At 47.9% G+C, this 23,075-nt stretch overlaps 2 protein-coding genes across 2 annotated transcripts; one reads left to right on the top strand and one right to left on the bottom strand.

The window, feature by feature from the left end:
• The first annotated feature begins 4,147 nt into the window (after nucleotides 1-4,147).
• LOC117858578 (proline-rich receptor-like protein kinase PERK8) lies at nucleotides 4,148-8,153 on the top strand. Its single transcript, XM_034741665.2, has 9 exons — nucleotides 4,148-4,592; nucleotides 4,685-5,898; nucleotides 6,009-6,392; nucleotides 6,490-6,576; nucleotides 6,664-6,734; nucleotides 6,815-6,891; nucleotides 6,965-7,112; nucleotides 7,491-7,652; nucleotides 7,799-8,153. Exons 2-9 carry the CDS (start codon nucleotides 4,974-4,976, stop codon nucleotides 8,009-8,011), a joined length of 2,067 nt encoding a protein of 688 aa, XP_034597556.1. The 5' UTR covers nucleotides 4,148-4,592; nucleotides 4,685-4,973; the 3' UTR covers nucleotides 8,012-8,153.
• A 1,594-nt stretch (nucleotides 8,154-9,747) lies between these two features.
• LOC117858102 (acetyl-CoA acetyltransferase 2) lies at nucleotides 9,748-15,219 on the bottom strand. Its single transcript, XM_034741103.2, has 13 exons — nucleotides 14,694-15,219; nucleotides 14,401-14,574; nucleotides 14,203-14,308; nucleotides 13,952-14,090; nucleotides 13,776-13,853; nucleotides 13,611-13,676; nucleotides 13,340-13,422; nucleotides 11,568-11,667; nucleotides 11,208-11,318; nucleotides 11,083-11,124; nucleotides 10,903-10,989; nucleotides 10,313-10,398; nucleotides 9,748-10,072 (listed from the first exon to the last, which is right to left on the bottom strand). Exons 1-13 carry the CDS (start codon nucleotides 14,851-14,853, stop codon nucleotides 10,039-10,041), a joined length of 1,266 nt encoding a protein of 421 aa, XP_034596994.1. The 5' UTR covers nucleotides 14,854-15,219; the 3' UTR covers nucleotides 9,748-10,038.
• Between the last annotated feature and the right edge of the window lie 7,856 nt (nucleotides 15,220-23,075).

The following is a 23,075-nucleotide window of genomic DNA, read 5'->3' as shown; positions in this document are numbered from 1 at the left end:
TGAACATGAAGGTAATTAGATTAAGATTTAAGTGTTTGCTTTAAGTTATTTTAAAAACAACATATGTGAGTATCTTAGATACAAATTTAGAATGGTAAGTTATGCTTTATAATGATATGCATGGGTAAATTGGATGAAGATTATGTGGTTATTTTATATTATTTTTTTATAATGGTAGAGCTCGGTAATTTAGAGATAAGTTTAGAGGTTTACTTTGAATATTTCCATAATGATAGTGGTGGGTAACTTTTTAGAAAATATAATAGGTCAATGCTATGATTTTTAGAGTTTACATGATTGGCGTTTGATGTTTCTGATTTTTGTGACAATTTCTAGAATTTGTCTTTTTTTATTAGAACTAATGCGAAGCCTCCAATGGAAAAAAAAAATGAGGCCACATTACTACAAAACTATTACCTTGCATTGAGCTACCTCTCATGTGTTAAATATTCAAACACGATATTTATATAGATAGATACTTATTATCTTCATTCGATTGTGATAAATTTTAGTTAGTAATTACTCTATAATGTATTCATCTACATTTATAATCTTTAACTTTTCACTTTGCATCGCAAGGGGATGCACTTGAATTTGTTTAATGGACCATAAGTTTGAGCCATTATTTTAACAAAAAAATATATATTCTCATCACTTCCTTTATATCTTTATAAATGGTGATACACATCATGCATATATGCTTTAATTCATATGTTAGTGTATATTGGGGTATATTTTTAATGAAGGTGATTTGAATTCAAATTTAGCGTTACCTAATGTTATTTTTAATAATAGCACATGCTGGTAATATAGATGTAAATTTAGAGGTTATTTTAAGTTATTTTTTAAGTATTAGTGGAGGCAATTTAGTTACAAGTTTAGGGGCTTATTTTAAATTATTTTATAAAGGTATTAGTGGGTAATTTATATAAAGATTAGGGGGTTACTTTAGTTTATTTTATATAATGGTGGAGATGGGTAATTTAGATATAGATTTAGGGGTTACTTTAACCTATTTTCATAATGGCAGGTAGGTAATTTTTTAAAACATAATAGATTCAATGGCTATGATGATTTGAGTCTACCGATTGATGGTCAGATATTTTATTTTTTTAGGATTTTTCTTTTTTTCCTAGAGTGTCCACCTAGGATCCTAGGTGGCTTCATCTGGAGGTCTCAAAAGGAGACTCCAATTAGTAATAGGAGGCATTTGTGTTCATACCCCCTGCTTTGAAGTGTAATTATGATTTTGCCCTCATTTTCTCAACTTTGTGATTTTGCCATCAAAATGTGATTTTGCCCTAGTCAATAGTCAAAACAGGGGTGAATACATAAAGATAAGGGTAAAATCGCATTGACTTGTGAATAGTAAGGGTAAAATCACAAAATTTAAAAAATAGGGGTAAAAACACAATTGCACTTCAAAGAGGGGCAAGATCACCAAAAAAAATGCTTAAAAAGGATCCAATTGACAATTGCCATTCTACACACTTTAAGCACCTAAACCAAACTTAAATATCCCTTTATATTTTGGGGTAAAAACTTAAATATCCCCTCCTTTCCCTCAGCATCAATTTTATACGACATGGCAAAAAATAAAGTAGTTTTTTTTTTGCCTGAGCGCCTCATTGTAATTCTCCTTGGACAATTTTTTCCCCTCGTGCTCTCAGAAAATAACAAACGAGTATTGCTATTTCGTGATCTGTTTCAAGGCTCTCCTTTGGCCGGCACCGTACCGCAATGCTAATTAAGTAATTAATTATGTTCTCACAGGGCAATTAGGTTGCTTGCATCTGCCTAACATCGCGTCAGCAATTTCGAGCTGTTTGTTGGGGGCAAATGTGGACACTAGCTGTACGTTCACTTGTTGCGAGATTGCATGGAAAGCGAGAGATGCTGAAATTGGGGGTTCAATCAGACACGTGTGGACAGAAGCCGCGATACTTTAGCGTAGCCCAGGTCAACGAAAATACAGTGACGGTGCCTCACACTGTTCGCCATGAGCTGTCATGGTTGCCTCGGTGATGTGGTTAAGCTTAGGGACGAGTTGTGTCAATAATTTTTGGTGGAACGATCCTAAGCTTAAATTATTGGTGTCAATAGTAGCAAGATCAATTTCAATATGTCACTTTACCAAAAAAAACAAAAAACAATGGCAGAGGAGTAGCTGAAAGTCGTAGCTGCCCATGCATGTTTCCTCCGAAGAGTCAGAGCACAAAAATCGAGGTCAAGTTATAGGGGTTAAATTTAAATTTTAGCAGTGTCACATCAGATGTTCGGGTACTAATTAGGAGGACTAAACATGAGCTAATTATAAAACTAATTGCAGAACCCTTGTGCTAATTCGCGAGATGAATCTATTAAGCCTAATTAATTCATCATTACCAAATGGTTACTGTAGCACCACATTGTCAAATCATGGACTAATTAGGCTTAATAGATTCGTCTCGCGAATTAGACTCCATCTGTGCAATTAGTTTTATAATTAGCCTATGTTTAATACTCCTAATTAGCATCCTAACATCCGATGTGACAGGTGCTAAACTTTAGCATGATGTATCCAAACACCCCAACATCAGTTGTGATTTTTGTATGGTTGCACTTGCACCCCGTTTCTTTAGCCTGCAGGTGGGTTGACTTTTGAGTCAACTTTAAGAAACCCTGTTTATGGAGTACTCTGCAGACTAATTTGAACAATTCTACATGGAGATGTTTAAGTTTGAACGGGTCAACTTCAACCAATGAGATCTCCTGGTGCTATCTTTCATGCAACTCATACTTCCTCCGTCCCAAATTGTAGGTCGTTTTAGCTTTTATAGGTGCATAGATGTTTGTATGTACCTAAATAGTGTATGTCTAGATGCATACAAATATATATGAACTAAAAAACTAAAACAACCTATAATTTGAAACGAGGAAGTATTTTATAAATATGCATCTTCCTTCCCCCGTTCAAATGCAGCACAACGGAACACAAAATAGAGAGAATGTACTATCAACTCTTTCTTACATTGATCTTTTTTTAAGATTCTTACAGCGATGTGCCGAGTGATTATATGTCGATGACCAAACAGATCATTTTCCTAACAAACCAGAATATTATGGTAAGCTCAATAAAGACCCCATTCAGAGTTCACTAATTAAAAAAAATACAGAACCAAATTCACCAACAACGACATTCATCAGACATGGCTTTTGGCAATGCATGAACATTCCTTTTCATGTACTACTTCAGACAGCACATGCACCGATGTTTGATGGCAAAGTTCTGGCCCCTGGAAACTGGATATGAAAAAAAATGTCAAACATTTTGATCTAACCGTTTTAAAAACTCACGAGACATTTCCGGGTCAAATTCTGGCAGGCAAGTCCAAACGCGCAATCCTGCATCTGAAAATAGAGAGGGGGGAAAAGGGCTTTTTCAATCCGGAGACCCATAAAACGCAGCCATGTGCACACACCTGTTGGGCACAGCTAAACTCCAAATGTGCTTTGTCTTCTTTGTCACCTAATTGTTGTTAAACAGAAAACGAAGCATATGAAGAAACCTTTCTGAACTTCCTGCTTTGTAACTGTTCCAAAAAATATGTTTTTTTTTCTCTCTCTGGATAAGTTAACTCTACTATTAACAAGGTAGGAGGAGTGAGGCCGTGAGGGACCATGTGAAATTCGTTTAACTTTATCCATGTGGTTTAGATAGAGTTAAGATGATGTACAACATTCACCTGCTGATAGTTTTCTTTGACCTGCCGGAGTATCAGTGTCACCCTTGTTCAGGTCATTAGTTCAACCACCAGTGCTCCTTGTCTATGACAAATCAGGGCTTGTAGTAATACTTCCTTGCTAAGAATTTCCTCTTGATGCAGTTTAGGTGAACAGGAATCCTGCCTTTAATCTGAAATATAGGAAGAAGCCTTTTTTCCCCCTTTCCTCTATTTTTTTTGAAAACCGAAAGATGTGCTTCTACTTCAAATAGGAATACATGGAGAATAATGCACCCAAAGCCCTAAAAACGCGTCACAGGTTCACAGCTCACAGATCACTATCGCAAGGAGAAATGTTAAATCCCAAAACAGTCAGGGGCCAAAGTTGAAAAGAGGGCAGTCTTTTTCCAACCCAACCATGAACCATGGCAGCAGTGACACACTGACAGTGCACGATACGATCTCCCTCCCTCCCTCCCTCCCTCCCTCTCTCTCTCTCCCCTAGAAGAGACGAGTGGAAATTGGAATTCATTCCCACTCGGGCAGGGTGGTGACCTTGCAGCCAGGAGAGATTTCTGCAAAGGTACAGCGAGTCACATGCGTTGGATTTCGGGGGGAAGAGGCGAGAGAGGAAAGGGGGAAAAGAAGCCAGAGAAAGGAGAGAGGTCGTCCTCGTCTTGTCCGCTTGCTCTCCTTGCTGTTCTTGCCGTTACCTCCGCCTCGCCTTCAATGCTACCGCGTTACTGCCGGATCTGAGAGACCCACCGCGTCCGCCTCCGTCTTGAAGCTAATCTTGGTGCCTGCTTCTTCAGGATTCTGTTTTTTTTCTCTCTCGGAATTTCAGTCTTCCGTCGCTGCGTCTTCTTCTTTGCTGCATCCGTGAGAAAGGTGGGATCTTGACTCACTTTCTGGAGGATTTGAAATTTTGAATTCATTTTATGCGTCGGCTTTTGGTGCTGAAGAGAGCCATGTTAATGCAGTGTTGCGCCTGCTGATTTGAGCGAGAAGCTGTTTCTTGTGGCGGTCGAGGTGAGATTTCACCACCTCCGCGTTCTTGCAGCGTCAGGAGAGAGAAGGAAGGGATCAGAGGAGGAAGGAAAGGAGAGCAATTTCGACTCGTTCCTGCGCGAATCCGCGAGATTTTCTCGCGTGGGAGGCTCGATTGTCCCTTGAATTGCGGCGTGTCCCATGATTGGCGCGTCCATTTCCACCAAGAAGGCAGCAGCTCAGCAGTGACGGCGCTGTAGTGCTCCAGCCTTCTGGGCTCCAATGGCGTCCTCGCCTTCGCCCTCCCCGGGCACCATCAGGGCCACCTTGCCGCCGTCCACAGCAACCCCGTCGCCGGTAACCACAACACCCACGCCGGCCTCCCCGGCTCCGGTGACGCAGCCCAATGCTACCCCGGCCGATCCTCCCTCCTCGCCGGCGGCGCCCCCTCCCCTTCCCTCCGCATCCACGCCACCCCCGCAGCTCACTCCTCCACCGCCCTCCTCGGCTCCGCCTCCTCCTGCCGCTGTGCCGCCGCCGCCGGTAGTTGTTGCCTCTCCGCCACCAGCCCCAACAGCCGTAGTGCCGCCACCCTCGCTGCCGGTTGCAATGCCACCACCACCTACACCGGCCGCCCCGCCAAAGGCATCGCCTATACTCCCGCCTGCCGCTGCATCACCACCACCATCCAATTTGCCAGCTCCCAACCCACCGGCTGATCCAACTCCGCCGACAGCAGTGCCGCCGCCTCCACCACGGCATCATCGGCCGCCAAGGAAGCCTGGAACTCAGCCAGCACCACCACCTTCTGGAATTCCTGTCGAACCTTCTCCAGCTAGCCCTGCGCCGACCTCTGGAGATCCTTTGATCCCTACTCCCACTAGCCCCTCGCCTTCAGGGACGCCGGGCTCTGGTACACCGTCGGTGCCAGCCCCAGCAACGGCAGTTGATCCAGCCAGCCCGGTAACCAACGGGGACCGGGGTTCCAACAAATCATCAAGCCCAGCCACGCAGAGCAGCAGCTCCTCAGGAAGCAGTGGTGGGATGAGTTCGGGTGCAAAGGCAGGCATTGGTGTCGTCGTTGCCATTCTTGTGCTTAGCTTGGTTGGAGCTGCATTATGGTACAAGAAGAAACGGAGGAGAGTGCATGGTTACCATGCTGGATTCGTAATGCCTTCACCTGCCTCATCTCCCACACAAGTGCTAGGTAATTTAATCAAGTGCATTCACAGCAATTATACACCTTAAAAGTTAAGATCAGTCTTTATATTACCTGAGTGATGATGAACTGAACAACTAAAACTCTTTTTTATCCAGGGTATTCAGCTAAAACAAACTTCACTGCTGGGAGTCCTGAATCGAAAGATTCAATGCCAGAGTTCAGTATGGGCAACTGTCGGTTCTTCACTTATGAGGAATTGTATCAGATCACAAATGGGTTCTCAGCTCAGAACCTGCTAGGGGAAGGTGGGTTTGGGTCAGTTTACAAGGGTTGCTTAGCTGATGGAAAAGAGGTCGCAGTTAAGAAACTGAAAGAAGGTGGTGGGCAGGGAGAACGTGAGTTCCATGCGGAGGTGGAGATTATCAGCCGCGTGCATCATCGGCATCTAGTCTCTCTAGTAGGGTATTGCATTTCAGATGACCAGAGATTGCTCGTTTACGATTTTGTGCCTAACAACACACTGCACTACCATCTTCATGGTATGTTGTAAGCTTTTATTATCATGCGGGAGCAATTTTGTAGTTCCTTTTCTGGAGTAATAAATTAATGTATAATTGTATTGATCTGTCACCATAGGACGCGGAGTGCCGGTTTTGGAATGGCCAGCTAGGGTTAAAATCGCAGCCGGCTCAGCTCGGGGAATAGCCTATCTTCATGAAGACTGTAATGATATCTCTCATTTCTTTCCTACATTTGTGTGATAATTTGCACAAGTCTTATCTTTTGTTGCTTAATTCTTTTCCTTGGCAGGTCATCCACGAATAATCCACCGAGATATAAAATCCTCCAATATTTTACTGGACAATAACTTTGAAGCGCTGGTAACAATGCTTTCTACATATCTTCAAAAGCATTTAATAATACTGGTGTTGTTACTAATGGATGTGTGCCCATTTGCTAGGTTGCTGATTTTGGTCTTGCAAGGTTAGCTCTGGATGCTTGCACGCATGTAACTACACGGGTGATGGGAACTTTCGGGTAAGTAACGCAGTGACAAGCCCAAGAGAACAATCCTAATTTTCTTATAATCTGATGCATGTTTCTCATTTAGGTACCTGGCTCCAGAGTATGCATCAAGTGGCAAGTTGACTGAGAGATCAGATGTATTCTCTTTCGGTGTTGTTCTCTTGGAGCTTATTACTGGTCGAAAGCCTGTTGATGCATCAAAACCATTGGGTGATGAGAGCCTTGTTGAGTGGGTAAGCATAACAGTTAATTTAATGCATTAAGAGGTTCCAATTTTCTTGCCCTTTAGTAGCAAAGGAAATCTAAGCATTATCTTGAGCTATTCCATATTCAAAATGTTAAGTAGACTTGCTCATTGGTTACATTCAATTCGGTATGAGAGTTTAATAACACTATAGTCAGCCAGATACACATCCCACTCTTGAATTGTGATAGAAAGGTAATTCATCAAGTCAGCCAACCAAGGGAGAAATAGTGCTGTGGGGACCAGCTATTGAGAACAGATTCTGTGAATTTCTGATATTATGTTTTTGTAACCCCTTAGTGAAGGATTGCTTTCGTTCTTTAATTTGCAACAATCAAACATTTCTTGACACCGTAGTTATTTGCAGGCTAGGCCATTGCTGACACAAGCACTTGAGAGTGGCAAAGTAGGGGAGCTGGTGGACGCCAGACTCGATAAGAACTACGACGAAGTCGAATTGTTCCGTATGATTGAGGCTGCTGCAGCTTGTATTCGGCATTCAGCATCCAGGAGACCCAGGATGAGTCAGGTATAAGATTGAAGAAAGAGAGAATATGCACATCTCAACAAACCAAAACTTGATATCCATATAAGATTGAAGAAGAAAGTACATGCACATGTTCTGAAACCAGAATCTGACAAAAAAAATTTATCACTGCTTTCCTCTCCTCTCAGGTGGTGCGGGTTCTTGATAGCCTAGCTGACGTGGATCTAACCAACGGTGTCCAGCCAGGCAAGAGCGAGATGTTCAACGTTGCGAACACGGCCGAGATCAGGCTGTTCCAGCGGATGGCGTTCGGCAGCCAGGATTTCACGACCGATTTCAGCCATTCCAGCTGGAACAGCCAGAGTAGAGGTCTTGATGCCTCCGGTTCGAGGCCATTGTAATCTTGGTCATCGTAAATTCGTAAATCTAACTAGCTAGGGCTTTTTTTTTTCTTTTGCAAAAACAACTAGGTAGGGCATTTTGTGTCGACCTTTTACTTCGTGTGATTCTTTGAGTGGATCAATCGTGATTATTCTTTCGCCATCCCTGTCTACCACTAACATAGATGTTGTGGTGAGATCTGCTTCCTTGTGCAAAGGCTTGTTAACTGCTGAGGAGTAACTGGTGCGTTCAGCCACTAGTGAATGCTCTGTTGATTTTGCAGATTTTAAAGTATTTCTGTAATCAGCAGTGCTTCAGAAATCTCGACTTTGGGACCAGGGATAATTCGTTTAGCTTGAGCTTTTGAGCAAAGTTTGTTCAGATGTGTGCCCTTTTGAGTTGGTTCTTATCTGAAAAAAAAAAAGAGGTGCGCATCAGCTTCTTGGCTATACCTGGTAGGGTATCCAATCTGCTTGGAATCCCTGGTGAGTGGTGACTTCGTCTATCTAGATCTGACAGGGACGAGGAATCGTGCGCGACACCATCGTCTGCGTAAACCCGACGAGCTCGTGCGTCACCGATGCTAGAACAAGGAGAACATCGAACCTGGAACGCACGCACACCTGGTGTTGACACAAATATCTGAAGTCTGAACTTTCCTAGAATATCGCCAAATGCCATTACCTCTTTCTAAATTTCACTTATTTATTCACAAATTGTTCGTAGAATTTACTGGGCGGATGAAATTGAAGAGAAACCGAAGGGATGGCTCGATGAGGGGGGACATCCGCAATTGGGGATGGCCCTAACCTAATCATGCGCCCTTTACAGGTGGTTCGCAGCTCGCAAGTGCAGTGCAGGGGATGGGAGGGGAGGCGAGGCGGGACGCGCGCAGGACGGCGGATTTGACTCGGAAGAAAGATGCTTCATGGAGACGAGACCCCATCCCCATCTGATATGCATATATAACACTGGACGCCACTGATGCCACCTACTGATCATGGGATCACGTGGCATGTGCAAAGGCAACAGGAGCACCGGCTCCGGTTCCGTTCCTGTGACGCATGCCATGACCGACACGGCACAGCTTCAGTGGCTGACGGTGTCGACAGGATAATTGTGCTGCGATGAACAGTAGTGATTAGCGGGCTAATCTATTTCTGGGGGAGTGTAATTATGCAGGTCGTAGATGGTCGATCAAGACACGAGTCCTTTCAAACAGGGTAACTTTGAAGAACCTTTTTTCTCTTGACGGAGAACTGCTGAATTTGTACGGTCTAGATGAGGCAGATGGTCCTAGCATTTAGTTCTAACAAATATCTGTAAGTCTGCAATGCTTCAGTTGCAAGCTTGGGCTGATTTGTAGCGTGGGTTCAATCATTGTTGGGGACTAGTACATTTCGGCCCGGCTCCTCTTAACCTTATCTTAACACAATGACAGGCTCATAACTTGCCTTCAGGATCTTTCTTTGCACTTTCCCCATTGGATAACTATCTTTATTCTCGAAAATAAAAGCTGATGAAGAGATGGGTCGTACGTTCAGATCTGATCATTATGTTCCAAGTTGGGGGAACAAGTCACAATATTGCAGTTTGTTATGCCTGTTAAAGATAATATTGTCCCATGAACTTTTTTTTTTTTTTGCTGCTCTAAGGAGTAACTTCCTCTCGTAAAAGCTGAACACTTTTCTTATCTTCTTCACGGGGTAAGATGCAAACTTTATACTCAGATAACATAAAATGGTAAACAAAAATCTTTACCATGACAGGTTGTTAAGTACCCATTGCTATTTTTAGTAACATGGTGCCTGTATCTGTACATTATCCTTCTGCCCCTCTGTTATTTTCATTTGCTATACGCCTATACTTGCCATAGAAGGTACAAGATAGTGCCCTGTGCTTTGTAGCACAAGTCTTATTTTACAGTGTTTCTTCTACCATACATCTGGCATATACAACACCAACTAATCCCCCCTACAAATGACAAAAGATACAGTGATAAAAACATAGTATACAATTCATGTCTGCTAATTTGCTTGCACCAACTTCACAATGAAGAATGAATATGCGAAGAGGGTTGCCTGCACCATGTCACAGAAGCTAAGAAAGTAGCCCAAATAACTATTGAGTGTTTTTTTTTTCAATTTAATGGACAACATAACTTTGCAGGTGGAAAAAATGTAGTGCGAGGAGTACTGAAAGTTACTCTTATTAATGAATGTTTTATTATTTGCCATTGAAAAAAAATCAAATGGATCATAAGCGTAATAAAGAAATGAAGACTTGAAAAAGTGTGATGAATAAACACCATAGGAGCTTACATGAGCTCTAAAACTAGTGCTGAGGCACCTCCACCACCATTGCAAACTCCAGCGACACCAAATTTTCCAGGTTTCTGTCTAAGAATCTGTAGAGCAAATAAAGCTACAAGTTTAACAAAGACACACACCATGCCATCAAGTCAAACTATTAAACATGACACATTTAGAAGAAGAAAAATAGATGGCAGCAAAATATAAAATTACTTTGTGTGCACATAAGGATACAAAAACAAATTTGAACAGAACTGCACAAAAAGAAAATGGCCGCCCACACAGTGTAAGCTAACATTATTCAATAGGTCAAGTTCTCAACTTATACAATTCTTGCCGTCCTGTATCAGCAAAACATGGAAGTTGTAGAACTACTCTGAGGCATGGCTGGAAATATAGTGAAAAGGGTGGTTTGTGACATGATAAAGCAAGAAATATCTTAGCCTGCCACCGTATGTTCATTAAATTCTGATTAAAGAAAACCAAATGGGAGTGTTGCAAATGTGATAGGAAGAAACGGGAATGTTTATGTGCTTAAACAGGGCATATTTTGCAGTAAATAATAATACATCATAGCTATACATGGGCTAGAAGCATACCCCAAGCAAAGTGACTATAATCCGTGCACCACTGCAACCAATAGGATGGCCCAGCGAAACAGCACCACCACTTAAGTTTAGCTTTTCCTGAAATGTGCATACATTTATGAGATCATTCACAGATACAAATACAAATACTAACTGCTGAATTATACAGACAAGTAAAGTTTTGTGACTCACAGAAGGGATACCAAGAAGCCTCTGATTAGCCAATGCAACAACCTGCAAATGACCAGAAGCATTGTTAAGTCTGGACTTGGAGGCTTAAGTGTTGACAGTTGAAACTGAAAAGGTCAAGAACATACAGCGAAGGCCTCGTTTATTTCATAATAATCTATTTGTGAAGTTTGAAGACCCGCACTTGATATAGCCTTCGGAATAGAAAGAGCTGGAGCTGTCGTAAACAGCTCAGGTGCCTGCATTTGTAAGGAGTTCACACAAAACATACAAAAATTGTTCAACGTAACATGTCACAGTAAGCAAGATTACAAGATAACTAGGACTATAGTGATGCACCACTGAATGGAAAACAGGCATTTGTGCTAGGCAAAAGCATTGTTTTCCTCAGTAACATAAAAACCAACAGGTCAAGATCTTACATATGTGAGATTTCTCTGCCAGACAATGCTATTTTAGGGGCATTGACAGGCACAAGCAAAAGTTACCTGAGCAGCATCAGCATACCCTCTGATCCTTGCAATAACCTGAAGGCCAAGATTCTTAGCTTTCTCTCCACTTACAAGGACAATTGCGGCAGCACCATCACTGCACATTGACAGATAAGGATGGCATTACACTTGCTGAATCACACATCACCCAAACAAGCTTAATTTAGATTAGACATAAAGAAAAGCAGAGTTCAAACATTGAAATAGGAAAAATCACAGCTGAGCAAGTGAGCATGATGGCAGGTAACCCTCTCTCCACCAATCGTGACACATAGGGATCCTTCTCGTGTACTAGATACGCTTTGGAATTGATTTGCTGAGCAAAGCCAGCAGTGATTCTGCTTCTACCTCCTATGGCAAGTTGCACCACCACCGTTGTATAAACTCAGGTGCATCCCTTTTGTTCCTTGTTTTTCCCCTCTAGAATAGGCACTTGCATCAGCTGTCCTGGTTCTGAAATGTGGTTTCTCTATGATAAAAGCAACTACCAACACATCATCCAAAAAAAGAACAGAAGATCCCTCAATAATAGTCAAGTAGCTGCATATTACTTCTGCAGCTCTGTTACTTGTTCTAGCTCTTTGACAGTGACAATGGCAACACTGTGTTTTAGGAAGTCATTTAGATTTATCAGCAGAGTCCTTTGTGGAGGGCAGATGCATATTACTGGGATCACTATCATCCAAAAACCCTGGACCATCCCATAAAAGAAATTGGACCGTCCCATCTTGTCCTGCCTCATTTGCTAACCATGTACTCCCTCCATTTCAAAACTGGAACAGAGGGACCAGGGTACTAATTATTATTTCGAATCAATAATGAAATATGCATTAAATACCTACTTTTTATGCACAAATTCCGAATTGTATGTTATGGATCAGAACCTACAGGGCCAATTAGGGTTGGCTAGGAATAAAAAATAAGTTTGGCAGCATGCTGCAAGTTCCCCACCCGATGATACCAGCTCCTTCTAATTACTCAATTGAATAGTGTCTTGACAATCATGTATCCCCTGTAAAATCAAGCTCTCAATGCTCAATAGTATTTCAGCAGTACTTCTGTGCAGTCAGCCCAGACACTCTCGAATAATCTAGCATCGGTACTCTAGAACGAAGCAGAACTGGTTCCTGCGATTTTCACTGGTCAAGAAATGCAACATGTTTGACTGCCTGCAGAAGGTGGTCTGATCACAAACAAGCAGTGGTACAGGTATACATCCAACAAGCAAATGCAACGACAAGGAGTATTGTTACAGACTGAGATGATTAGATTAATAAGGAGCAACAAGAAGACATAAGGGAGAAGAAGCCTGTGGCAAGGGAGGAATAGAAAGGGAGGCATGGCAGTGATATATGTGAGGGTGCATACTAGAGACTAAAGAGAGGGGGGTGGGGTTCCAGTTTTAATATAGCTTAATGATCACCATTACAGGGATAGGCCCTAACAAGCTCAACTAAAGAATAGATGCAAATCGAATCAAATCAGATCTTATTTTACATAACTAGCTTAAGGCATAACAAATGCAACTAAAAGGACAATTCTGACCAGCTCAGATCTGTTTGTTGTCGGCTGAAGCCTTTCTTGTTTTTAAAAGAATCAGAACAATGCCAAAAGATGTATAGTACTAAATAGAATTATTTCAGTTATAAACTCAATATAAATTAGTTTAAATGCATATGCTTATTTTAGAATATGGTATAGTATTGAGTTTGGCTGCATGTTACTTATATTGATAATATACGGCTGTTCAGAGTAACAAAGAAGCAAACCTGATACTAGAAGAATTGCCAGCAGTTACAGAACCATTTGCCTTAAAAGTTGGCCCAAGTTTCTTCAACTTTACTGGATCAAACTGCATATAGGATACCAAGGAATCACGTCAAATATGACAAGAAAAAAATTGTGTTAATTGTTGTTATAGCCACTGCTAAATGTGAATGTCTTCATGTATGCTCTTTCGTTTTCATTCCGACATTACATAACCTTTTTTTGAATCTGTAACAACCAAAATCAATCATATTAGCTAGACCTCAGGATTACCTTTGCAAGACTCTCATCCTTGTCCACAACTACTGGTGGTCTCCCTCTACCAGCAGAAATTTCAACCTGCGAAACAACAAATGTCTGAGATTAGTACCATGTATTGAGGTATCAAAACTTAATACACAAAAAGAGTTATCTGGTCAATCAAAATTATGCACGCACAGGAACAGTCTCCCAAGAAAATGCACCGCTGTCCCGAGCTGCTATTCCACGTTCATTGCTGAGAATAGCATAAGAATCCTAGAAGAAAGAACAAGTCACTGCCACGATTAGACTCTAATAAGTAGTAGGATATAACAGGTTGTAATTCATAAATAAAGCCAGGAAATAGCAGCAACCTGCTCCTCCCTTGAGATTGAGTGCTGGTCCGCACACAATTCAGCACACATCCCCATCGGAAAATCGTTATAGACATCCCACAAGCCATCCTTCAGCATCCCGTCGACCAGGACATCATGTCCAAATCGTGATCCTCGTCTGTGTTTTATTGTCACCCGCTTATTATAAACACAAGCTACAACAGAGGATGCTCACAACAAAATCATTCCAGCCTATAACTATCGCTTGGGATTTGGGAATAGAAATGAACCTTGCTTCAGCCACATATTTGGGGGCATTTGACATGCTCTCCATTCCACCAGCGACCACAACGTCATTGATCCCCAGCTGAATACTCTGCGCCGCAAACATGACAGCTGCAACAAGTTGGTGGCAACGTGCCAGGATAAGCCTCCACATTGCAAGGGTAATTAACAATCAATTAACAACTAGCAGCTAGTAGTAGTACCCTTCATTCCTGAGGAGCAAACTTTGTTGACGGTGGTGCAGGGGACGGTGTTGGGCAAGCCTGCGCCGAGGGCGGCCTGCCTCGCCGGGGCCTGGCCGAGGTTGGCGCTGAGGACGTTGCCCATGAACACCTCCTGCACGAGCGCCGGGTCGACATTCGCCCTCCTGAGAGCGCCTGACGCATTGGGATTTGCCGATTTGGTAAGAATCACACAGGGAAGGATTCGTTAATGGGTTGTTATGGGCGCAGCCAATCCGCTGGAGACGAGGGACTGGCAAGGGAGGGGGACGTACCCTGGATGGCGATGGAGCCGAGCTTGGTGGCCGGGAGAGACGACAGCGACCCGAGCAGCGCGCCGATGGGCGTGCGGGCGACGCCGACGATGCAGACATCCCGAGCCTTCAGGCCGCCCTGGCTGTCACTAGCAGCAGCCGCCGCGCTCGACGACGCCATGATCGATCAATGGGTTTGATCGGTCGGAGAAGAAGATGCCGCGCCGGCGGCGGCGAGCAGCCCAGAAGACGCGCGCGCGACAGAGAGAGCTGGCTAGCTGAGGACACGAGAGGAGGAAGCGGAGATTTCGGGAAATTTGTGTGAGGGCAGTTGCGGGCGAAGTGGCTGAGAGGGTGATTGGTGTGTTGTGTATGCCCCCACCTTGCTGTGCAGGTGGTATCAACTTCGCCGACGGCGTCAGCGGCGGCGGCGGGGATGGGGGCGAGCGTGGAGGGGATCGGAGAGACGGGCACGGCTCGCTTCCCTAGAGTCCCGACCACGCCGTGGTGCGTTGGCAGACGAGACGAGGCGTAACGGAACGAAGTCGCCGATCACGATGAGATTAAATTTATTTCTCTTTTTTTTGGGGGGGAGCGGAGATCATGATAAGGTTTTATTTTTTACATTTTTTTTCCGTCGGCGGAGATTTGGGCCTGTGTTTTCATCGAGCTGGTGCTGCACGGACGGCCTGCCGCTGTGGTTTCCACGGCCCAGCTCATACACAACCTCTTCGGCTGGGCACTGGTGTCAACTCTTCTTGGAAAAATGGGCCTTAGATCGAAACCCTTCTTTCAGACGGATCCAAAATCCTGATTTCTCTCAATACTCCTGCATTTTAGCATACAGCATTTGCTCCTGCAATCTAGTATCCACTCCGTAAAATCAACAGACAACACATTTTAGTATCCGAAGGCAAATTCACGCCAACAATTTAGCGTTAATTGAAAAGGAAACTAGCACTCTTTTTTTTCTCTAAAATACGCAGGAGAGCTGCGCATCATTCCATTAAGAAGAGATAAAAGTACTAATACAACGCGGGTCTAAACCGGGCACACGCACACGGTCAGTAGAACAAAGTGCCAATTACATGATGCTGGAACTACCAAAAAAGATCTTAAGGCCTAACATCACTGACTCGCAAAACACCAACCCACACTATGGAGGCAGAGTGCCCCGGCCATGAACTAGGCCGCCGCTTCCGCCGCGACTGCATCTGCTAGCTGCTGCGGTGTCCGTTGAGTGTTTCCGGCGAAGACCCGACTGTTGCGCTCTTTCCAAATGAGCCAGGAGACTAAGGTGAAAGTGGAGTCGAATCCTCGCTTCCTATCACCATGAAATCCTCGTCTCCGGAGTAACCACCAGTCCAATAGTGAAGACCCGGCAGCTGGCAAGGATGAGGCATTTCCGGTCAGTTGGTCAACTACGTGCCATACCTGCTGCGTGTAACTGCAGGTTGCAAGCAGGTGATCTGAGGTCTCAGGCTCCTGGCAGCATAAACAGCAGTCGTCCCAGTTTTGTAGCCCATGCTTCTTACGACGAGCCGAGGTCCAGAGCCGCTGCCTTATAGCAATCCACATGAAGAGTTTAACTCGGAGGGGAGCCCACGCTCGCCAGATGCATCGGAAGGCCGGAGATTGAACAGACCCCACGAAGAAGAAATTGTACGCTGATTTTGCCGAGTATGAGCCTGACTTCTCCCAACGCCACACAATCCTATATGCAACTCCTTCCTGGAGCTGGACGTTGGATACAGCATGCCATAGCTGAACATATTGTGAAATTGCAGACACTGTTAGTGTCCCGACGATGTCCCGGATCCAACTTTTCTCCATGAGAGCTGACCCCACTGTTCTTGTTCTTCTGACATGAGGCTTGACCATTAGGCACAGATCAGGAGCAAGAATGCAAGGAGATAGAGAGTCCAGCCATTGATCTTCCCAGAAAAGTGCGGTGTTCCCACTGCCCAGTTGCACCCGGGTGGAAATCTGGAAGGCTTTTTTCAAAGTGCTGCTCTTTTCCAGTGTGTTGGCCAAGCATTTCCAAGGCCGCCGGTCGTCGGTCCTCTTGAACCACAACCAGCGCAATCTCAGAGCCACCGAAGCCCGACGAAGGTCTTGGATACCTAGGCCCCCCACTGTTTTAGGTCGGCAGGCAATTGGCCAGGTCACAAGGCATTGCCCTCCATTGGCAGTCGGCTTACCAGCCCACAAGAATCCTTTTCGGAGTTTGTCAATTTCCTGGAAGACCCAAGCTGGAATGTCAAGAGAAATAAGATTATAGGTGCAGGTGGCCGTCAGAACCGATTGGACCACAGTCATTCTCCCCGCCTTGTTCATAAGCTGTGCCTTCCAGTTCGGAATCTTGCTGGCCACCTTATCAATCAAAGGCTGGAACTGATTCTTCCTAAGGCTCCGCACTGACAGTGGCATACCAAGGTATTGTATAGGAAAACCCACCACTTGAGCTGGAAAGATGCCTCGGATTCTCTCTACTTGCTGGTCACTGCATGCAATTGGGGCAATGGAGCACTTCTGCAGGTTTGTACGGAGTCCAGAAGCATTACCAAAAAAATCCAGAATCCCTCTGATGGCAATAGCATCCTGAGCCACAGGCCTTGCGAAAATGATCACATCATCAGCATACAACGAGCACTGATGACAGATGGTGTTGTCTGCTGGAGGGGCGAGGACACCCAGCTCAGCTGCCCTCCTGAGTAGCCGGTGCAGAACCTCCATGACAAGTATGAAAAGCATCGGCGAAAGGGGGTCGCCTTGTCTCAACCCTCTAGCATTATCAATTAGTCGACCGGGGGAGCCGTTGAGCAGCACTCTGGTGGTGGCCGAAGACAGCAGGACAGAAATCCAGTCCCTCCATTTAGCCCCAAAGCCCCACGCTTGGAGGACCTGCAGAAGGAATGGCCAGCACACCGTGTCAAAAGCTTTAGAGATATCGAGCTTGATTAGCAGACTTGGCTTTCTTTTTCTGTGTAGAGTCTTCGCAGCAAGCTCAACAAACTTGAAATTATCATGGATGGATCTTCCCTTGACAAAAGCGCTCTGATTAACATCCACCAGATTATGGAGCTCCTTGCTAAGACGGTTAGCAAGCAACTTCGTCACTAACTTCGCAAAGCTATGCACCAGGCTGATAGGCCTGTAGTCAGCAGGTGAGGTGGCATCCTGTTTTTTCGGTATAAGTGTGATTAGCGAGCTGTTCAACCGGCCAAACTGGATACAAGCCCCATGGTAGAGCGCGTCAAAGCATGCAAGGACGTCGCGTTTGATCACCGGCCAAGCCGCTCTATAGAACTCTGCGGTGAAGCCATCCGGCCCGGGGGCACGCTCTTTAGGTAACTGGACGATGGTTCTCCATATCTCCTGTTCAGGGAATGGAGCTTCCAGGGGATCAAGGTCCAGAGGCAGTACTCCTAGCGAAGCAAGGTCAATGGCCTCAGTTCTGGACGAAGGTGTTCCAAGGATCATCATGAAATAATTGAATAGGAGTAGCTCCTTTTCATCATGTGTGATAGCAGTGACACCGTTGTGCTCAAGTCTAGCTATATGTTTCTTCCTCGTGCGGTGACTGGCATGTAAGTAGAATAATTTAGTGTTGGCGTCACCCTCTTTTAGGAAGAGAAGCCTGGACCGTTGGCGTGCAATGGTGCGCTCGAGGGAAGAGAGGCCAAGGACTTTGCATTTGAGCTGACTCCTCAAATGAGCTTCTTCTAGTGATAGGGGTCTGACCTCCTGCGCCCGGTCCAGCCACAGGATTAGAGCTCTGGCTATCATGAGCTGCACTTTGACATCGCCCACTTTCCTACTACTCCACTGCTGCAGCGCCTTGGAGGTCCGCTTAAGCTTCTGGTCAAGGGAGATGAACGGGTCGTTCGTGGCCGTCGGCCCACCCCAGGCCCCCTGGACCGCTTCAAGGAATCCCGGCATCCGAACCCACCATGGTTCAAAGTGAAAGCGACGCTTGGGGAGATAGCTGGCGTTGGACGCCAGTAAAAGTGGGCAATGATCAGAGATGTCCGTCGAAAGAGCCTGGAGCATTGCAAAGCAATAGCAAACTTCCCAATCCACAGACACAAGAACACGATCAAGCTGTGCCATAACCGGAGTTTGTCGCTCATTACTCCATGTATATCTTCTGCCCTGGAGGTAGATCTCCTTCAAGTTGACATCATCCACGAAGCGCCGGAAGCGACCGATATTGCGACGATTAATGTTGGAGGTGCTTTTCTCCGATGCTCGCAAGATGAGGTTGAAGTCCCCCACAACAAGCCACCTAGACGAGGCCAGAGAGTGAACTAAGCGCAGTTCCTCGAGGAATTCAACTTTGTCACTGTCTGGCTGAGGTCCGTAGACGTTAGTCAGTGTCCAAGGCATGTCATGGCCTTGTATTAGAGCTGAAATGGTTAAGGAGTGGCGTCCCCCATGCAAACGCACACAAGAAACATCTGGGCTTTTGCAGGCTATCAGGATGCCCCCTCTGGTTCCTTTGGCCGGTAGATAGTCGAACCACGAGAAGGAGCCGCCCAGCATGCCAGCAACAGTGAAAGGTGAGATAACACTCATTTTAGTCTCCTGAATACAAACGATAGACGCCCTCGAATCGGACACCACAGAGCGTAGAGCATCGCGACGGGAACGAGCGTTCAGGCCGCGGACATTCCACACCAGCATATTTATATTTGCAACTTCCATTAGAAAACGTAGCCCCAGTCAGCAGGGTACAACAGCAGCGTTAGACGCTGATCACCTCAGATTGGCTCACCAGGTGCCTAAGCTGGGCGTCAGTGAGACCGTTAGCCATTGGAAGGATGTCGCGGAGCGCAGCAAAATGCTGGGGCTGCACAGAGGACGACAGAAACTTGTCAAAATTGCGGGGAGTGGCGCAGTTGTCGTCAGCATCCAGGGACAGAACACCCAATTTCTTCATGGCGAGGATCTCTCCCTTGCGGGAAGGGCGAACTGCAGCATTGAGGGGTTTGGTGGCGAGCCGGTTGCTACGGCGGGGCGTCTCTTTAGTGATGAGCGGCGCCGCATGGATCAGGGGGCGTTCCGCCAGCGGGGGATCCAGGGGCAGTCGAACACTGTGGAGGAAGGCCTCAGTTCGCTCCCGCGCCACCACGGAGGAAGAGGGGGATGGTGGTGACTCCAACTGAGGTTCCGGAGGCGTAGACGTCGCCTGCGTCGGCGGCACCAGCTCAGACAGAGAGGGGTCCACCAGCAACTCCGGTGAGCGACGGGGACGTCTGGAATACGTGCAGGGAGGGGTCGGATGCTCCCAGGCCTGCAGAACTCCAAACCCATCCAATACAGGCGACTGGTCCCTCGGCAACAGAGATACAATGGTATTTTCGAGCAGCATTGGATCATCACGAGGCGGGGGCAAAGAAGACGAGGTGGCCGGGAACAAGTCGGGTGTGAGGTCCGCCGGAGGGCGCCTCCCAAGGCGACCTGGCCCCCGATGCTCACCACCCTGCGGTGCCACAGCGGCCGGGCGTGGCGGCGACTTGCAACGAACCGGGCGGGGCAAAGCCGAGGCAGCGAGGGTGATCACGGGGAGGCCAGACGCGCTCACACCGGGGTCCAACCCGCCAAGAAGACGTACGAGTGGCTGAGGTCGAGGAGAGGCCGCCGCCGGGCTCGCCGTCACAGGGGCTTCAGGCCGCCGCAGCGTCCGGGACGGCGGCGGCGCCGAAGAGACACGCCTGGTGCCAGAGCCCGAAGCAGCGACATCATCCCCACCGAAGAAGGAGCCGTCCTCGAAACCTTGCCGCGTGGGGAAGCCGTGCAGCCGCGGTCCGACTCCGCCCCCACCAGTGGCGAAACGGTCGGGGTCGCCATCACGATCAGACCCCCCATCGCTGGACGGAGGTGAAGGGGATGGAGTCGGCGAGCGCGAGCGGAAATCCGCAACATGGCGAAGCCGGATGACGACGTCGTAAAAAAGTCCTTTCTTCAGCCTTAGGTAAGGCGGAAGGTTCCCCCAAATACTCTGCATCATCGGGTCGTCGTAAGAGACTTGCTGTTCATGCTCTGCAATCCAGAGCCTACAGCGCTTCGGGATACGGGCCGGGTCGTCAGTCCATCCCTGCACCTTCATCGTCCGCAGGTTCAGCCCTTCACCGGGAGCAGACGCCACCTGCTCCACCCAGCAACCAGGAGCAAGGATTTTCCTAGCTGTGCGGGCGCACCAAGCGTGCGCAGGGATGCCATCCAGCTCCAGAGACACACGAAAGAGGCAAGAGCCGGCGTTCGCCCGGACCAACCGTGTCCAGGGGCGGAGGGAGAAACGGAGATCGCCAACCTGCACGAACCGCGCATCCATAGCCGCGTCCCTGGCGCGCTGCGACGTGAAGGAGACCAGGAAACTCTCAGGCCAGAATTGGCGCACCGAGAAGTTGTCGGACCCAGCCACCGGCAATTCAGCAATCGCGCGGCGAAAGCCCTCGATCGGCAAATCCGCCGGGGCCCCAGGAGCCGCCGCCAGAAGAGAAAACCGCAGTCGCTCCTCCTCCGCATCCATAGCAGCATCTCTGGATAGGAAGCAGGTGACTTCCCCGGGGCGGCAATCAGGGTGATCGGGAGGGAAGTCGTCGAAGAAGAGCTCGTTGCCGATGTCGTCTTCTGAGGGGGGACCAGAACCCGACGGCCCTTCGTGAAGCGGGGGCCGCGGCGGGTTCAGCTGCAGCGATGATGTGGTCAGGGAGCCACGCGGGTGGGAGGTAGCATTGCCACCCCCCGCAACCGCCCGGGGGGCCGGGGCGTCCGCCGAGCGAGCTCCAAGGAGAGGCGGTGAGGGAGTGCGCCCGCCGGCGTCGCGCCCGCGAGGCGTCGGAGGGGAATCCCGCCGGGCACGCACGAAGCGGCGCTCGTCCCCAACGCCGGAGGAGGCGGAGCTGGCCGGACTGCGCGGTCGCTTGCAGTCGCGGGCGAGGTGCCAGAACCCGTGACACCGGAAGCAGCGGATGGGGCGACGACATTGGGCAATGAGGTGACTGAAGGAAAGGCAGTTGAGGCATCGACCATTAAGCTCCGGCGGGATGCCCTTCGCCGCAGGTCGGGGATTGAGGGCCTCCAAGAACTGGCGCTGCGCACGGCGTTGACGCCGACGCCTCCTGGACCGGGTGCGGCGACTCTCCGCTGTAGTCCAACCCTCATCCGCCGCAGCATCGGGAGGGGGCAGAGGAGCGGCCGCAGATCGAACAGCCGGGGGGGCACGGCCTCGTGGAGGGGGCCCAGGGGCCACAGAGGTCTGGCCGCGGCGCCCAAGGGGGCGGCGGCCGGCACCTCGCGGCCCCGGGGCGACGTCCCCTACCGGGGGAAGGAGGCGCGGGGGAGGCGAGGTGGGGTGGGATGGGGGAGGAGCCTTGACAGGTGGGGGGGGGGGGCGGGCTGGATAGGAGGATGTCGCGGTAGGACGGCCGCGGGGAGCCTCCGTAGGAGGACGAGTCAGATCCGGACTCATCCCGCCATCGGACCTGCTTGCCCCGACCGCCGGAAGTCCCCCCGGGGAAGAAGGGTTCCGCGCAGGGGGAAAGCCTTCGGGACGGGGAGGGGGATCCTCCCAATGTGGGGCTGGTAGTCACCGGTGCCGGGGTGGCCGCCGGTGAGGGGTGGTCGTGGGGACCGGGGGCGGAGCTCAACGGGGAGTGGAGCGAAGCGAGAGCCATTCAAAAAGGAACCAGGAAAATCAAACTAGCACTCTTCCTAAAAGGTTCCAGAACTCTCTGGAGTACTGCCAGCCAGGCACTAGGAAGAGAAGAGGAAGCGAGCAGCAGGAGCCGAGGAACATGACTGGCGAGCTACCCAGTAATTCCGACCGGTCGACGCACGACCTGATGGTCCGGCGCCCTCTTATACATCCTGGTCACCGAGATGAGAGGACACGAATTCTCGGACGCAACGCTGGCAGCCCGTAAAAGGGGAATGCGCTCTCCCTTTTGTGTGCGTGCTGGGCAACGCTCCCGTGGGGAGCAAGCGATCGAGCAGAGCGTGCAGCGACGTGTCACCTTACACACGTCCACCAAACCGCAAAGAGACCTAACAACACGGCGAGCTAGCTAGCTAGCTTGCGTTGCGTTGGTGACATGAGCTGGAAATGTACATAGATGTGTAACGCCCGCCACAAGTTAAAATTCGGCCGTTTGGAAATGCAAGCTGACTTGATCGTGAAATGCAAGCGACTTGATCGACTAGCTGGAAGGGATGCGGGGGTGAACCAGCTGAGACCTGATCGTGCTGGTCGCTTGTCACTGTCCCCTTCCTGGAGATCGTTCCGCTACAGCAACCACGATCCTTGTTGTCATCGTCAATTCGTCGTCATCGGCCAGAAATGGGAATCGAGGGGCGCATCTGAAAAAATAACGCTGGTTAAATCGGAAAATGCGAGCA

Source organism: Setaria viridis, chromosome 5, assembly GCF_005286985.2.
Source record: "Setaria viridis chromosome 5, Setaria_viridis_v4.0, whole genome shotgun sequence".
Classification (NCBI taxonomy): Eukaryota; Viridiplantae; Streptophyta; class Magnoliopsida; order Poales; family Poaceae; genus Setaria; species Setaria viridis.
This window is presented reverse-complemented; position numbering and strand designations above follow the sequence as displayed.

What these genes read in the sequence shown, in the direction of transcription:
- LOC117858102 (XM_034741103.2), bottom strand. Translation starts at nt 14,853, where the DNA reads ATGGCGTCGTCGAGCGCGGCGGCTGCTGCTAGTGACAGCCAGGGCGGC. An exon ending in TTGCTCCTCAGGAATGAAGG is followed by an intron (nt 14,309 to 14,400) that starts GTACTACTACTA and finishes AACTTGTTGCAG; the next exon opens with CTGTCATGTTTGCGGCGCAG. An exon ending in GCACTAGTTTTAGAGCTCAT is followed by an intron (nt 10,073 to 10,312) that starts GTAAGCTCCTAT and finishes GACATGGTGCAG; the next exon opens with GCAACCCTCTTCGCATATTC.
- LOC117858578 (XM_034741665.2), top strand. Translation starts at nt 4,974, where the DNA reads ATGGCGTCCTCGCCTTCGCCCTCCCCGGGCACCATCAGGGCCACCTTG. An exon ending in ACTGCACTACCATCTTCATG is followed by an intron (nt 6,393 to 6,489) that starts GTATGTTGTAAG and finishes CTGTCACCATAG; the next exon opens with GACGCGGAGTGCCGGTTTTG. An exon ending in ATGAGAGCCTTGTTGAGTGG is followed by an intron (nt 7,113 to 7,490) that starts GTAAGCATAACA and finishes AGTTATTTGCAG; the next exon opens with GCTAGGCCATTGCTGACACA.